This window comes from Orycteropus afer, unplaced genomic scaffold (assembly GCF_000298275.1).
Source record: "Orycteropus afer afer isolate SDZICR_OR568_19922 unplaced genomic scaffold, OryAfe1.0 scaffold00104, whole genome shotgun sequence".
NCBI classification, from domain to species: domain Eukaryota; kingdom Metazoa; phylum Chordata; class Mammalia; order Tubulidentata; family Orycteropodidae; genus Orycteropus; species Orycteropus afer.
In genome coordinates this window covers 2,254,001-2,271,253 of record NW_006921691.1, presented here as the reverse complement: position 1 = coordinate 2,271,253, position 17,253 = coordinate 2,254,001, and the positions used below count along the sequence as shown (strand labels likewise).

Below are 17,253 nucleotides of genomic sequence, written 5' to 3'. Positions count from 1 at the left end.
TTGAACCTCCAGCCTTCTGGTCAGCAGTCAAGTGCTTTAGCCACTATGCTACCAGAGCTCCTTACACACAGGTATAAGGAACCCTTTTTACCCATTAATTGGTTTCAGCAGTTATCGGCTCATAGCCAATCTTTGTTTCATCTCTACTTGTACTCATTCCCCCGTCTTATTCCATTGGATTATTTTGAAACAAATCCCAGACAGTATATCATTTCATAAATATTTCAATGTGTAACTCTTAAAGATAAGGACTTTTTTCCTACCATTATCCCATCTAAAATATTAATAATCCCTCTGATAAGTCAATATTCAGATATCCTTAATTATCTCATAAATGTTTGAATTGTTTGAATCAAGAAGATCCACATAAAGTCTGTGCAATGCAATGATACATCCTGCCTTTTTCCCCCTCCTTTAACGTCTTTTATTGTGAAGAAGAAAAAAAAAAAAAATGCTGTGGAGTCCATTACCACTCATCGCTACCCTTCCTTGGATTTCTGAGGCGGTATCACAACGGAAGTAGATTGCCCAACGTTCCTGCTGAGGAGTGGCTGGTGGGTGTGAACCGCCAGCCTTCTAGTTAGCAGTCAGATGCCTTAGGCGCTACACCAGGGAATAGTACAATGAGCCCCTATGTGTTATCACCCAGCTTCAGCAGTTGTCAGTTCCCCTCCAGTTTTGCTTCAGTCCAGCAGCCCCTACCCGATTATTTTTTAACAAAACCTAATTATCAGATTATTTTAGCTTCATTTTGATATGCACCTCTAAAAGATAAGGATTTTTTTAAAATGCAACTATAATAACATTCTTACAAATTGCCATCCTAAAAATTAATAAGTACTTAATGTTACTTAAATGGCCAAAGTTCACATATTTCAAATGTCTTTGTGTGTGTGCGTGTGTATTTTTTTTCATTTACAGTTTGTTGAAATGGTATCTAGATAAGGTCCATACGCTATAATGTGTTGAGCTATCTCTCAAATGCCTTTTAACCTGTAGACGAAGTCTTTCTTGTCATTTATTTGTTGAAGAAACCAGATCTTTTGCCCTATAGTTTTCTACATTCTAGATTTGCTGATTTCATCCCTATGGTGTTACTTAACATGTTTCTCTACCTTCCCTTTATCATTTATTTATCACCTGGAAGACTTTTGTAAGAGAATTTCCCTTCACCAACAATTTAGTTATCCTGTGGTATGGTTTGTATAGAAGAGACAATTTTCAGATTAATGAGTTGGTTCCCTAGTATCTGCCAAAGGTGATCAATAAAGATCTTTTAAATTTTTCTTTAAATATCGTAAATGCATGGCCTTAAGGATTTGGAATTTTAATCTGTTGTAGTTTTGTTGTTGTTGTTGTTTTGTTGTGGTGGTTGTTGTTGGTAGGGTATTAGTTCTCCAGCTGTGCTCTGTAAAACCTTAGGAGTTCTTGGTCTAATTTCAGGCAGAAGATTTTGATTTTTGACTATTTACATGCTTTGGCTAAAATAAACACTGAATTCAAGCATTGCCTCTGAAATTTTTCCATTAAAATGTGTATATATTGAGTTGGTGTAGAAAAAAATTGAGTTGGTATAGAGTGAGGGTTATCAGAATTAATCAGTTAGTAGCTTTTGAATTACAGCATTGAACTCACAATGAATATGACACAGAAGAAAAACCGTTTTGGAGAACTGTGTATGGTAGAGACAGGAGGACAGGCCTTACGGGGGAACTCAAAGCCCTGAGTTGGGTGGGGTGTGGGGGGAAATGGATGTACCTTTACTTTACTTTGATTTGAGTCAGCCTGTAGGCAGCCAGGGCCCAGGAGACTTGAATTGAATTAGATTCATGAGCCCTTCTGAACTTAAGGGAGCTCTGGTAGTATAAGTGCCTCTGGTAGTATAAGGCATTTGACTGCTAACTAGAAGGCTGCGGGTTCAAATCCACCAGCTACTCCTCAGAAGGAAGATTGGGCAATCTACTTTTGTAGTGATACTGTCTTGGAAACCCGAGGAGGGTTCACTGTAAGTGGGATCCACCTCGACAGCAGTGGGTTTGATTTTTGGTTTGGTTACTGAACTTAAGTATTTTATTTCTGACTGTAGTTTATACACACAAAGGGACATCTTTTGATTGGGTTACTTTTTCTTTTCTTTTCTTTTTTAACAGCCTCTCCAAATCCAAAGAGACTGTTATACCATTGATACTTCTGAATTCAGATAGAACCGAGCACTGTAATCCTCTCTTAAAGATATTTCTCCCATTAGCCGAGGTTTAGTTTTGCTGTGTCATTTCAGTTGTGGAGGCTTTTGGTTTGGTGCAGTAATTTTTAAAATCCTGCTGTTGGGCCTGATGGAGATTTTCTGAAGCCTGCTTTCCTAACTTTTGTCAGGTCGATATTTGCATCCCTGTGACATCTGTTCCTAGGTTTCATGTATACCATCTGCTGGCTCTTCTGGAGATGGGACTGACTTGTGCATATTGTCCTCCTTTACTTTCATTTACTTAGTAAATATGTCCACAAAGACGGCTTTCACACTTTATTGAATCTATTTGTTTTAAAGCTTCTGGTGATGAACAAGTAGAGAGAAATCTAAACAGCTACATCCAAATTGGCTCCTGTATTAGCTTTTCCTACTTCTTTTTATACTATGCTATAGTGTTTTTCTTTTAAATACAGGGAATAAAAGTACAGTTTTAGCCTGTGTTTTCCAAAACCTCTTCTTCAAGGAAGTATAATAATAGCTTGGATCTGGTTCTTTATTACATAAATTAGAAAAGATGCACATATGGCCATAACTTAGAGCTTAGGCTGACTCTGTGGGTAAATATAATGTACAGTTACTTAGAAATCATGGAAAACTGAAATAGTCTAATAATTTCTCACCAGGGACTCACAGGATTCAAAAGAGATTCTACCTTTCCCATAGTGACCTTCCTGATCACTACTTTGGCCTACAGATCTACTCTCTTAGAAGAGGCTTTTTTACAATACCTCTCTACTGCCAGTTTTGTGATGCTTAAGGAGATTGCCATTTTCTTTCTGAGAATTTTATGTACTTTAAAGCTGTGTTATTTTGATATACAACACGTTAAAATGGTCTTCTCATAATGTAATGACCCTCTAATCTCGGAAAATAGTGCATTTTATTTTTATTTATTGTTTTTGATATTAATGTAGCTGCCCCAGATTTCTTTTGCCTACTGTTTGTCTAGTATATTTTTCCCATGAATTTAGTTTCAGCTCTTCTGTGTCCACATATTTTATATAAGTAGATGCTGAATTTTTAACCAATTTCCAAATTATTGCCTTTTAACTAGAAAGTTCAGTCTAATTTACATTATCATTTTATGATTACTAATACGTTGTTGTTCTTAGGTGCCATCAAGTTGGCTCTGACCCAGTGACCCTGTGTACAACAGAATGAAACACTGCCCGGTCATATGTACCATCTTCACAATCCTTGCTATATTTGAGCCCATCGTTGCAGCCATTGTGCCATTCCCCTTTTTTTCTGACCCTCTACTTTACCAAGTATGAGATCCTTCTCCAAGGAATGGCCCCTTCTGACAGCATGTCTAAAGTAGTTAGATGAAGTCTGGCCATTCTTGCTTCCAAGAAGCACTCCGGCTGTACTTCTTCCAGGGTGTGGTTGTTGTTGTCATGTGCCATCAAGTTGGCCCCGACTCATAGTGATCCCTCCTTGAGTTTCCGAGGTGGTATCATTACGGAAGTAGATTGCCCAACCTTCCTTCCGAGGAGTGGCTGGTGGGTTTGAACCGCCAGCCTTCTTGTTAACAGTCAGATGCCTTAGGCCATTTGACTACTATGCCACTAGAGCTCCTGTGTGTAGACACAGTGCTGGTTTATGGTCTAAAAGAACCCAAATGGTATCTGAAACTTATGTCAAACCTCAAAATGGAATTACAGTTCCCACTATAGCCTTCCACAACACAAGTGCCTTAGAATTTAAACTCTCATACAGCTTATAGATATTATCCTATCACTGACACCATTGTACTTCAGGATAGGTCTTGAAAAATTCTTTTTGACAGTGAAGGTTAATGCCATTCCTCTTCAATTTGTCATTTCCAGCATAGTAAACCTACTAATATATGTGGACTGACTTCTGTCATTACTTTGTGAATTGTCCTATCTTGTTTGTTTACCTTTGTGTTCTTGTATTTGTTTAATTTCGCCGCTGGTCTGGAAATTATATACTCTATTTCTACTCTTCTAAAGGTGATTATCTTGTAACTTTTAACATTCATGTTGTATTGTTGTTATGTGCCTTCAAGTCAGACCCCACTCATAGCGACCCCTCCTTGGGTTTCCGAGGCAGTATCACTACGGAAGTAGATTGCCCCATCTTCCTTCCGAGGAGTGGCTGGTGGGTTTGAACCGCCAGCCTTCTGGTTAGCAGTCAAGTGTCTTAGCTGCTATGCTACCAGAGCTCCTTTTAGCATTCATATTCACCTTAAATTGTAAATCATATTCTGTCTTTTTGGTAGTATCACACAGTCACACCCAACCATATCGTACCATCTAACCTTAAAATTTTATCATTTAAGAAAAAAAACAAAAGACAGTGGATTTCCCCCCTTGGACTTACCCACATTTTAACCAATTTAGTTACCCACCATTCTTTCTGGCATCTCAACTCTCTTCCTTAGGGATCATTTTCCTTCTTCATAACACACACCCTGTAGAAGTCCCATTAGTGATTGGTGCTGGTGAATTCTGTTTTTGTTTGTCTAAAAATGACTATATTTTCCTTGTACTTAAAAGATGTTTTGCTAGTTGGGAGCTCTGGTGGCGTAGTGCCTAACACATTTGACTGCTAACCAAAAGGTCAGTGGTTGTCAGTAGTTCAAACCTACCAGCCACTTCACAGAAGAAAGATGGAGCACTCTGCTTCCGTAAAGATTTACAGCCTTGCAAACCTAATGGGGGTCACTGTGAGTCGGAATTGACTCAACAGCAGTGGTTTTGGATTCTGTCTTCTGTATCTCTTAACTCCTCTCTTGTATTTTCCATCTTTACCTCTGCTGCATGCAGGGTAATTTCATTCAGATCTACCTCTCAATTTCTAATTCTTGCCTTACCTGCTTTTTAATTTTTTTTATCAAGCTTTTTATTTTTAGCTTTGCTGAGGTATACTTTACATCCAATCAACTGCACATATTTAAAGTGTACATTTTTATAAGTTTGACATATGTGCATATGTTTATGTCTGAAATCATCACTACAATCAAGATAATGAACATATCTGTCACCACCAAACTTCTCCTACTCATGTCTAATCCTTCCATCCTATCTTTTTTCCCTTCCCTGTAAAAGTCCTTAGACAACCATTAAAATGCTTTCTGCAACTGTAGATTAGTTTATATTTTCTAGAATTTTATGTGTATGGAATCATACGGAGGCGCATTGGTGGCGCAGTGGTTAAGTGCTTGGCAGCTGATCAAAAGGTCAGCAGTTGGAACTCACCAGCTGCTCCACAGGAGAAAGATGTGGCAGTCTGTTTCCGTAGAGATTTACAGCCTCAGAAGCCCTATGGGTCAGTTCTACTCTGTTCTGGAGGGTGTCTGTGAGCCATAATCAACTCAGTGGCAGTGGGTGAGAATCATACAGTATGTACTCCTGTTTTGACTTCTTCCACTCTTTGTTTTCCTACGTTCCTGAGGGCACTTTCAAATCAAGACCACTTTAAACAAAATTCTCAGTTTGGTACATTTTAGGTCATACAGGAAGCAACCTAAAGAGGCATACGTGCTGACTTTGTACCTTAGAAACCTCAGGCTACAACTGTACGTATACCTTGGAGATTTTGCGGGTTTAGTTCCGGACCACTGCAATAAAGCGAGTCACAAATTTTTGGTTTGTGCCTCAGTCCTGTAGTGCTGCTGTAACAGAAATACCACAAACATATGGTTTTAGCAAACAAGTATTTATTTTCTTACAAGTAAGGAGGCTAGAAGTCCGAGTCCAAGGTTCCAGCTCTAAGGGCTGGGTGAAGGCCCCTCAACTTTGGGCTTCAGCTCTGCCTCTAGCTGAGGCATCTCTTCACTCAGGCAGCGGCTGGCTACTGAGGCTGACAAACCCAAGATTGACAAGTAAAATGGCACAGTCCCAAGATTAGCAGACAGCATGGCAGGTCACTAGTTCAAGTGTAGGGACAATCCCAAGATGGGCAGGCAACATGGCAGGCCACTGAGATGAAGACTTAGCCAAATATAGGGTCCAGATGTGCCAAAAGCTAGAGCCCTTTCCCAAAGCATTGTCTTCTGTCCTGGAAGCAGACCATACCCTGAAGGCAGCACCCTAGCTGCGTACACAGCAGATTCCACCATGGGGGTGATTACAGTCTCATCAGGGGGAATAACTGCATCCAGCTGTCCATCTACTCAAACCACAGCCCAGTCAAGTTGACACACAACTTTTAACTCCCAGTTTCTCAGTGCATGTAGAAGTTGTGTTTATATTATACTGTAGTCTATTAAGTGTGCAATAACATTATGAAGAAATGTGAAATATTGTGTGAATTTCCAGATGTGACACAGACACAAAGTGAGCACATGTTGTTGGAAATGACACTGATAGACTTGATTGATGGCAGGGTTGCTGAACTTTCGATATGTAAAAAACACAATATCTGTGAAGTGCAATAAAACGAGGTATGCCTGTACTTGCTGTTTGTTTACATTTGCAAGATGCATTATCTTGTAGTTCACATTTTCACTATAGGTATAGCCCTGGGTGGTCCTGGCATTATTTAATGATCTCTGAAACAGTTTCTCATCTTACAAAGGCCTTGGTTTTATCTTCTGTTCCATAGCCATTAAAACCGAAGGTCTTTCACTGGGAATCTGCAGGCGCTCTGAGGGCAGCTGCTACTCTTACTACTTCCTTACATACCTGACGTTGGTTTGGCCTCTGACAATTGCATCTTCCTTCTAGAAAACTCATATATTTGAAACACATAACTTCTTTCAAATATTTTATTTAAATGTTTATTTTTCAGTAGGAGAATTTTTTTTTTTTTTTTTTTTAATGATGTTTAGTACATCTTATTCCAGAAACAGAATTGCATTAAATAGCCTCTTTGAGCTGAGTAGCAATATCAGAGACTTCCTCTGCATTTCCTCTTATGGTCATTCACAGACATAACTGACTAGTGCTTGATTGGCTTGATCACAGTCTCCTGGGGCAGGTGTTGAAAATTTTATATTCCCCTTGCCTCACCCCAAATCTATGGAATCAGAATTACAAACTAGGCTCTAGAGATGAGGTAGGATCTGACATTTATGTCCTTAGATTATCAATGGTATTATTGACTGCAAACAAAAAGCATTTATATACATTTATTACATGTATATTTGTATGTATATAGGAGTCCTGGTGGCACTGAGACTGAAGTACTGGGCTGCTAACCGAAACATCAGCAGTTTGAACCCACCACCCTCCCATGGGAGAAAGATGTGACTGCTTTCATAAGGATTGCAGCTTAGGAAACCCTATGGTTCAGTGCTACCCTGTCCTATAGGGTATGAATCAGAATTGCCTCAATAGCAACAAGTTTGGTTTGGGGCTTTTGTGGGTATATATACCTATATAGATATACACAGACATATATAAAATATATACATTTCATTTTCTGGACATACTTTCATGTTGTCTATACAGCCTAAGTTTTGTTAAATGAAGGATTAAAATTTTCGATCATTTTTCCCGCTTAGTCTTTATTGTCCTTAACCAGAAGCTCAGTTGGTGCTGTGGTTAAAGCATTGGATGGCTAACCAGGTCAGTGATTCAAACCCACTAGCTACTCCTTAGGAGAAGGATGAGAGAGTTAGTTCTGTAAATGTTTACAGTCTTGGAAACCCTATGGAGCAGTTCTGCTCTGTCCCAAAGGGTAGCTGTGAATTCGAATCAACTTGATGGCAGTAGGTTTGGTTTTTTGTTTTGTCTTCAGCCACCAGCTACAATATATATTCCAGCTATGTGACAGGCAAGAAAACAATCTTGGTTGCCATTTCCCTTTGAACAAAACCTGGGCGTCTGCCGGCCCTCGCTGAAACATGAAGCATGACTTTGCTGAAGCAGAGTCCAGAGCCTGCAGTGCGGCTCCCTGTGTCACAGCTGCCCTAGCTTTGCTGGCCATCCCTGCTCTGTGCAGTTTTCTGCCTCATTCATCACGTCAGCACTCTAAGGTGAGGTGATTGGTCACATATTATACTTAGCAGCAAACCTTTCTCTGACTTGCAGTATGCAAATGTTATTCATCAGATGCTGGCTCTGCAGCTGTTACCTTTTTGAGGGCCCCAGCCAATTTGACTTGACTGAAAATGCCTTGGTGTGAAGGATTAAAATGGAATCTTGAGTTAACACAGTAGAGGTGACCAGTGAAGCTAACTCAACCCAGTGTTTGGTTATATGTCCCGTCCCGCGGGACAGTCAACCTAGGACCTGGAGGAGGGGGTGGAAATGGAGGGGACAAGAGACACGAAGAATGGAGACAAGTCGAAAGCCCGATCAAGTCTCGTTTATTGAATGTCGAACAAATACTTATATATGGTAAAGGAAAGGGGCAGGATCAAGGAATGGGGTGATGTGACGTTGCTGTTGATGGTGAAATAGGGAAACCTATAAAAAATAGATATGTGGCAAGAGGCGGGTAAATTTAAAAGTGCTGAATCACTTCTATACAGAAGTGAAGGCTCAAGACAGGTCTCGAAACTCAAACTTAGGTCTGAAGATGTCCAACAGGCCCAAAACAAAGAAGGGAAGTATTGTGACCTTGTTAAGATGAATAGAATGCCGTGGTGCGGCTCTCCACAGTTATACATTTCACACTGTGTGATTATAATTCAACCAGTAGATCTTTATCTTGCCTTTTTTTTTTTTTTTTTGGTGAAGGTATGAATGAACTGTGAGTAAATCAAGGTGATTCCATATATTGCCTAGCATCTCAAAACAAGAGCCTCAGTTATCAAGTTGATCGTAGAGATTTGGTATCAAAGCTGTTTAATATCTATTCTGTGACCAAGTAGATTTAGCAATATTAATTTGCCTTAGCATGAACAGGTTTTAGGGACTTTAAATAAATAAATGAATATTCTTCAGTAACCTGGCATCAATCCCTTTAAGATGGTCATAGAAGAAAAATAATAATAACTTTTACATCATAGCAAGTTTTGGGGGTTTGCCAAAATTGTTTCCTCCCAGTAGCCTACCAATTCATTAAGAGCATTTCCCTCCAAAGAGGAGAGAGGAAAAAACTGATTAGAATTACCGGTAAAAAAAAAAAAAAAGTGTGGTTATATTACAGTGTTAAATGCATAGGCCTTCAACAAAAACTTGTTAATCAATCACTTCTGAGTGTCTCCTTACTGCTTAACACTGATTTTTTTTCTACCACAGAATAAAAAATAACTTGGAAATTAAAGCAGTTTTTCAAACACTCCCTTCTTTTTCTTCCCTCCCTCCTTGTTTTTCTCTTCTTCCCTCTCTTTCTTCTTTCCTTTTGTTCATTTCTCTAGATATTTATTAAGTATCGTTTGTGACATTTTTTTAAAACATTTTTTTTTTTGCTTTCAGTGAAAGCTTACATAGCAAATTAGATTTCCATTCAGTAGTTCATTCACAGGGGAGCTCTGGTAGCGTAGTGCCTAAGGCACTTGACTGCTAACCAGAAGGCCAATGGTTCAAACCCACCAGCCACTCCTCAGAAGGAAGATGGGGCAATCTACTTCCTTAGTGATACTGCCTCGGAAACCCAAGGAGGGGTCGCTACGAGTCGGGTCCTACTCGAAGGCACATAACAACAACAACAAGTTCATTCACAAAGTATTCCATGACATTGGTTGTGATCCCTGCAATGTGTCAGCACTCTCCACATTTCTACTCTGGATTTCCCCATTTTGTTCAGTTCTCCTGCCCTTCCCTACCTTCTCATCTTTTTCTTTAGACAGATGTTGCTCTTTTAGTCTCATTTTATGGCACTTTTTAGGAACTGAGATAATATTAGTAAATTAAGTTCATGCCTCATGGATTTTACTTCTGGTATAAGAGACAGAAGGAAAAAGAACCCCACAAACAAGGTTATATAGACATTTGTGTCATAGAAAATATTTTGAATTCTATTATATGATAAGAAATCACTGGCTTCTTGAGACAAAAGAATGACAGAATCACCTTTTATTATTTCTCTTTTCCTTTTTTTTTATTGTGATTGGCTGAAAGTTTATAGAGCAAATTGGTTTTCCATTCAACAATTCATACCCATTTTGTTTTGTGTCATTGATTGCAATCCCTACAATGTAATAACACTCTTCCCCACTTCCTGTCCGTGTTTACCAAGTTCCCTTTGTCCTTCTTTCCTATCCCTGCCTGCCTTCTGAGCTTTATCCCAGGGCACGTGCTGCCTGTTTGATTCTATATGGTTGATTGTATAAGGGGTGCATACCTCCCTGGTGTTACTGTTCTCCTTATTGACCTGTCTATCATTTGGTGGAAAGTTGAGCCATGGGGGTGAGTTCAGTTCCAGGCCTGGATGGTGTCTAAGGGCCATAGTCTAAGGTGTTCTGCCAGTCTCTATCAGACCAGTAAGCCTGTTCATTTTTATGATTTTGATTTTGTTCTACATTTTTCTCCCACTCTTTCCAGAACCTTCTATTGTGATCCCTTTCGGAGCAGTTAGCAGTGGTGGATTGGAACCATCTAGTTCTTCTGGTCTAAGGGTCATGGAGACCGAGGTTCACATGGTCCATAAGTCCATTGGAAGGATTATTTCTTTGTATCTTTGATTTTCTTCATTTTGCTTTGCTCCAGATGAGGAGAGACCAATAGTTGCACCTTAAGTGGCCTCTTACAAGCTTTTAAAACTCTAGTCACTATTTACCGAAGTAGGATGTAGAACATTGTCTTTATGGACCGTGTTATCCCAATTAACCTTGGTGTCCCCTGAGACTATGGTCCTGAGCTCTCAGGCCTAGTGACTCATTATCTCAAGGTATTTGGTTATGGCTAAGAAGTTTTCATAACTTCACCCCCTGTACTCTCTACTATGTCCATGGATTATATTTGCAGCATGTATAAATAAATAAACATGTATGTAGAAATATCTGATTACCTTTTAAAAGGATTTCTGAGACTGGAGATTAGATTGTAATGGTAGAGGCAATAACAGAAGAAAGGTGAAAAATATTGGTGGTTTAGCAGTGTAGTGATAAGAAATAGAGATTTAGATTTCAAATGGAGAGCTTGTAGAATTTTGCCAACAGATTGGTTATAGGTTGTGATAAGAATAGGGGTCAAGAAAAGCACCTAGGTTTTTGGCCTAAATAAGCCAGCTGATGTTGCCATTTACTAAGGTGGGACAGCTTGGAGAATTAAAGGGATATGTAATGCTTAGATACCTATTAGATACCCAAATGGAGATGCTACCTGTGTGGTTGGAAATACAAGTCTGCTGTTAAAGCCAAAAATCAGAGTAGGCATATCTACTTGTGGAATCTGAAATAAAAGTGTAATTTCAGAAATACCAAGTATTCCTACAAATGTTGTGCTAAAAGGAACCAAAATGAGAGTAATTCAGGCTGAAAATTATTAAGGATAGCCAGGTTACCTCTCTGGTTGGTTCACAGAATATATAAAAGCCTTTTGATGAACTTTAATTTTCTGAATATATGGTATATTATTTACTGGTTCATAGGTCAGAATTGGAATAAATGTATAAGCATTAAAGAGGCTCTCTCCCTTGACACTTACTTGTGTCTCCTTCCATAGATACTTTATTGATCTATTTTTTAAAAACTGAATATATGCTAGAATTTTTCAATAATCCTTCCTCCAATTAATCATTTTTAAAATGCTCCTAATATTCTTTTGTTTTGTTTAATTTATATAAAAATAATTTCTGAAAAAGAGCAAGAAAAAGCATCTGTTTTAATACTAATTTCATAATGTTGGCAACCATCTGGCTTGAGCTGTATCTGTAAGATTTTTCTTAAGAAATATGTGTATTTAACAAGGTTCTTTATTTCTTCTTGTCTTCACAGCTGAACTAGCATCTTTAATGGATAAAACATATGAGAGAAAATTGCCTGTTAGTTCTTTGACAATATCTCGGGTAAGCAAATTTAAATATATGTATTTTAAAAGAAAAAGAAGAAAGAATGGAAGAAATATTTTTTATATAGATGAGTCAGTATAAACAAACAGTACCCTTCATAGGAAATATTTTTCCAGAGTGTAGTATGTCTTTGCAATTACTAATATTTTATGTAAGATAGTAAATTTCTTTGGCTGAATTGAAATGTAATAAATTTACCAGACTTTGATGTCAGTAGTCACTGTTCTCTGTCTGATCTCTCTTAATATTTTTCCAAGATGTGATATCCTGCTCTATTATACCATGATTTTCTCAAAAAGAGTCGATGCATTCTTGAAAGTAATAGTATTTATTTGTTAGTATTAGAAATGTTTTTGTTAGCTGAGAAAATCTATAAAGGATGGATGTTAATGTTAAGCTGCTGCAGAGTGATGGGGGAAAAATAATATTAGGGATATTATTAATATATGAATTATATATAGTATATAACTGATATATATTACTATATGATAATCAGAAATAATAATTGATAGCAGCCATTATCTAACACTTTCTACACCAGCTGTAAGAGATGGATTGACATAGTGGCTACAGTAGTGGGCTCAAACATGGCAGCAATTGTGAGGATGGTGCAGGATGAGGCAGTGTTTCATTCCATTGTGCGTGGGGTTGCTATGAATTGGGGCCAACTCAATGGTATCTAACAACAACATGCCAACTACTGTATATTAACATATATTATATATTAACATATATTATCTCTGTTAATTCTTACAGTAGCCTTATGAGATAAACGTTATCTCCATTTTATATGTAAGGCTCAGAATGATTGAATGACTTGTCCTAGTTCACACAGTTCGTAGTGGAGAAGTTGGCATTCAATCCCAGATCTCTGACATCAGAATTCTTTTCTGATGCCTCCCTCAAATATATCTGGTCTTGTCTTTACTGTGGATCTACATTATGACATAGAGTAACGAGGCATCGGTCAGTTTCCTCCTTTCCATTAGTGTCTTCATGTGGATGATGTGATGCTAACATGAAGTCTTGGTTGTGAAAGCTCTTTGTAGAAATTAATGGCACCATAAAAGTTAAGCTGTTGCTCTATCAAGAAAAGGGAAAAGGAGGAAACTATCTTTTCAATTCTTGTCTTGTCTTTCTGCCTCTTTCTACTATATTCTTTTAATAGGAAAACGTTTTAACTAGATAATAACTTAGAGTTTAGGGACTCATATTCTCAGATTGGAAGGAACTGGAGAGGTTGTTGGTTCATCCCTTACATGACAGATAAATGCCCTGTGTTCTGTAATAACCTGGTAGTTGTTTAGATAGCATGCCAAAGTATAATGAGCTTTCACATACATTTTCTCCTTGGAGCCTCATAGTGTTCAGAGCAGGTGCCTTTATCCTACTTATGCAGATGAAGAAACTAAGTCCGAGAGGAGTTATGCCTCAGTTTATGCCACACAGCAAGTAATCAGGAGAGCTGGTTCTCAATCTCAGGTCCTATATTTGAATCACATTTTATCTGTCCTTTAATGGGAAGGAAAAAGTATTTTAAACCAAATCCCTAAGTCCCCTGTTTTATTCTCCTCTCTCTTCATGAGGTTTTAATTTTATTTACAGTATGTATCATCTCCCACTTGATCTTTTTTGCCTCTGAGTTTCTACTTTAGGGTGAAAACCATCCTTAGAACAGTCCTTTCTGTTTGTGTATTTGGTCTTCAGTTAAAGAATACGTTCAGGAGTTTTATGATTTGGAGGGAGGCTTTGTTGGTAGAGGAATCACAGGTTGACTGGCCCATAAGCAGAACTTAAGTTGGGGTAGGAAAAATGATTACAAGATTGAATTCTTGTATGAAAACTTGGATTTTTGTTCCCTGGGCCTTGTTTTTTTAACCATCAGAGTCTTCATCCTTTCACCATTATGTTCTTATATATTTGGAACTTGGAATGTAGAGAAAATATCAGGGTTAAAAGTAAAAGGAAGTACTGGTGAGTAGTTATAAATAAAGGAACTCTGGTCAGATAGTATATAAGGCATTTGACTGCTAACTGTTCAAACCCATCAGCCACTCCTTAAAAAGGAAGACTAGGCAACCTACTTCCGTAGAGATACCACCTCAGAAAACCCAAGGAGGGTCACTATGAGTCAGAATTGACTCAACAGCACTGAGTTTTGAGCTATCAATAAAGCAAGAGGAGCTCTTCTATTTTTCTGAGTGAGTTTCGTCTTTGGCTTTCAGTTGTTTTCTCTGATCAATTTTGTTTCATAGTCTTTGTTTGCATTAATACAAGGGTTTTAAGGATGGAGTCACAACACGTGAGCATTGTTCCACTAAGCATGAACATTGTTCCAGTAAAATGGATGTTTTCTCCTTTTTTTAAGTTCAGTATATAACCTCGGCCCAGTATATGGCATAATTTTTACTCAACCAAGGGTTTCTTTTTCTCTCTTTTAGTTTGTAGACAACATTTCATCTCGAGAAGAGATAGACCACGCAGAGTATTACCTTTACAAGTAAGTTTTATATTTCATTTAGCTATATACTCATAATATGAATCTTTGCAAACAGTTATCTTCATCTTACTGGTTAAAATACTGATGACTAAATATGTAAATATGAGAAGATCCTATAGTTCCATGCTTTTTTTTTTTTTTTTTAAGTTCCCTTCAGTTTTGAGATATAATGTTTCAAGGAAGGACTAACCAGAGTAATGGTTTCTCTAGTTAGGTACCAAAACTTCCTCTCTGCCTTTTCCTTGTATCTTGTGGCTATTCAGTGCATAATGCTGTCTTTTGGGATTTTTGACTCGGGAATCAAGAGACCTTTTTCTTAGGGCTTTGTCTCTGTTACTTTCTAGTTAAATGGCTTTAGAAGATTCATTCTACTTCTCAGCCTCATTTTCTTTATGTGTAAAAAGATTTCTAAGAATGACTTAAGTTCAAATACTCTTTGAATTTCTAAGAACTTGCTTAGTCTTTCCTGTGCTATTGGTACTTTTCATTTGATTTTTCACATTTTGAAGCTTCTTATTGATTTTTACCTTCAGTGAAAAGACCTTTTACTGTCCATCTATTTCTTTGCTATAAAATGGAATTTAAAATATTAAATATCTGTGTTTTCCTACCAGGAATATGGTAAAGCTGCTATTTTTTTTTTTTTCCTTCACGATTATGGGCATTATTAGGGAAGTAACAAGTTACTATTCAGGTTCAGGAATGTTTAAGACACATTTCTTCTATGAGGAAAGCCCCACCTTGGCCATGCCTATAATAGGCATGCCTCTCTCTGGCCCTCTGCCTAGCCTCTGCCCTACTCAAGCAAATGCTACAAAACTCTGCCAGCTCTGCCAGCAGTTGCATCCCACTCTGCCAGCAAGCTTCCTGCCCGAAGGCACTCAGCTCTCTTACTCGCTCATTTGCCACTGTCTCGTGCCAGTCTCTTGGTTCTGCTTGCCTATGGCTGCAGTCTCTCTGCCAGAATCTCAGGTCCAAGGATGCGCTCCACTCCTGGCTCTTCTCTCTCTTTTTTTTTTAAATTGTGATTTGGGTGAACATTTACAGAGCAAATTCACTTTCCATGCAGCAGTTCACATATACTTTGTTTCATGACATTGACTGCAATTTCCCACAATGCAACACCTCCCCTCCCACTTCCTGCCCATAGTTACGTATTCCCAGCATCCTTCCCTCCATGTGCTCCTTCCCTCAGGCTGTCTCCCTGTGCATACACACCCTTCTATTCTCCCAGGATTGTTTTCTCCAAAGAGTGTATCTACCTAGTGTAAATGTTCACCTCATATGCCTATCTTTTGTTTGGTTAGAAGACACAGGAGTGGGTTCAATTCCAGATCTGAAGAATAGCTAGGGGCCGTAGTTTCAGTAGTTCCAAAAGGCTTTATCAGACCAATAAACCTCGTCCCTTTTTTTTTTTCCCCAAATGATTTTGATTTTTGTTCCACATTATTCTCCTACTCTATCCAGGATCTCCTATATAGATCCTTCTCCGAGTGGTTGACAGTGGTAGCTGGACACCATCTAGTTCTTCTGGTCTCACAGTCATATAGACTGAGGATCTCATAGTCGCTTGAACTAATTGTTTCCATGAATCTTTGGTTTTCTTCATTCTTCTTTGCTCTGGATGAGGAGAGCATCTAGATCGTTGCATCTAGATGTCTGCTTGCAAGCTTTTAAGATCCAAGTCACTACTCACCAGAATAGGATGTGGAACAATTATGTAGTATGTTATGCCAATTGAGCTTGATGTCCCCTGCATCCATGGACCTGACCCACAGGTCCAACTACTCACTCCTTCTGGGTAGCTGGCTGTAGCCAAGAAGTGACTACAACCTTGTCCCTTGTCAGCTGTACTGCATACCTGGGGATTCTTACAGAGCATGGCAATACACTTGTAGAAACATTGTCTGCCAACCCTATATGGCCTTGGGCACACTCCCCCATAGACATACCTAATAGTTGAGCCTGTCTACCCGTATATTCATGTTTGCCTTCACTGACAACACAGTACTGTATGTGCAAAAGAGTTCTTCTTTGTTGTCTGTGCCTCCCATGTACCTCTCTGTGTCTTCCTCTTCCTCAGTGCCACTGTGTTGATCACTCACATTTGGTACATTGCCCTTCTCTTCACCCAAATCAATACTTGTCTCTACCTATCTAACAGTGTTCCCTTCCCTCCCCTCCCATCCCTGGTAATCAACAAAGACAATTTCCTTCCATATATAAACCTCTCCTTGACTTTTTACAATAACAGACTAATATAATATTTGTCCTTCTGTGATTGACTTATTTCACTCAGCATAATGTCCTACAAGTTCATCCAGGTTGTGTGATGTTTTGCAGACTCTTATGTTATTCTTTAGGGTTGCATAGTATTCCATTGTGTGTATGTACCATAGCTTGGTTATCCATTCTTCAGTTGGTAGAAACCTAGGTTGTTTCCTTCTTTTGTTTATTGTAAATAATACTGCGATGAACATGGGTGTGCATATATCTGTTCATGTCATGGCTCTTACTTCTTTAGGATGTTGTTGTTATTTGCCGTCGAGTCGGCCCTGACTCATAGCAACCCCTCCTTGGGTTTCCGAGGCAGTATCACTACGGAAGTAGGATTGCCCAACCTTCCTTCCGAGGA

General features: G+C 38.6%; 1 protein-coding gene across 1 annotated transcript in view; it reads left to right on the top strand.

The window, feature by feature from the left end:
- Positions 1–17,253, top strand: part of MRPS27 (mitochondrial ribosomal protein S27) — a 196,325-nt gene that overhangs the window by 26,786 nt on the left and 152,286 nt on the right. The window contains exons 3-4 of the mRNA XM_042781317.1: positions 12,045–12,115; positions 14,560–14,618. Of these exons, the coding sequence (XP_042637251.1) occupies positions 12,045–12,115; positions 14,560–14,618 (130 nt within the window). The remainder of the gene's footprint in view (positions 1–12,044; positions 12,116–14,559; positions 14,619–17,253) is intronic.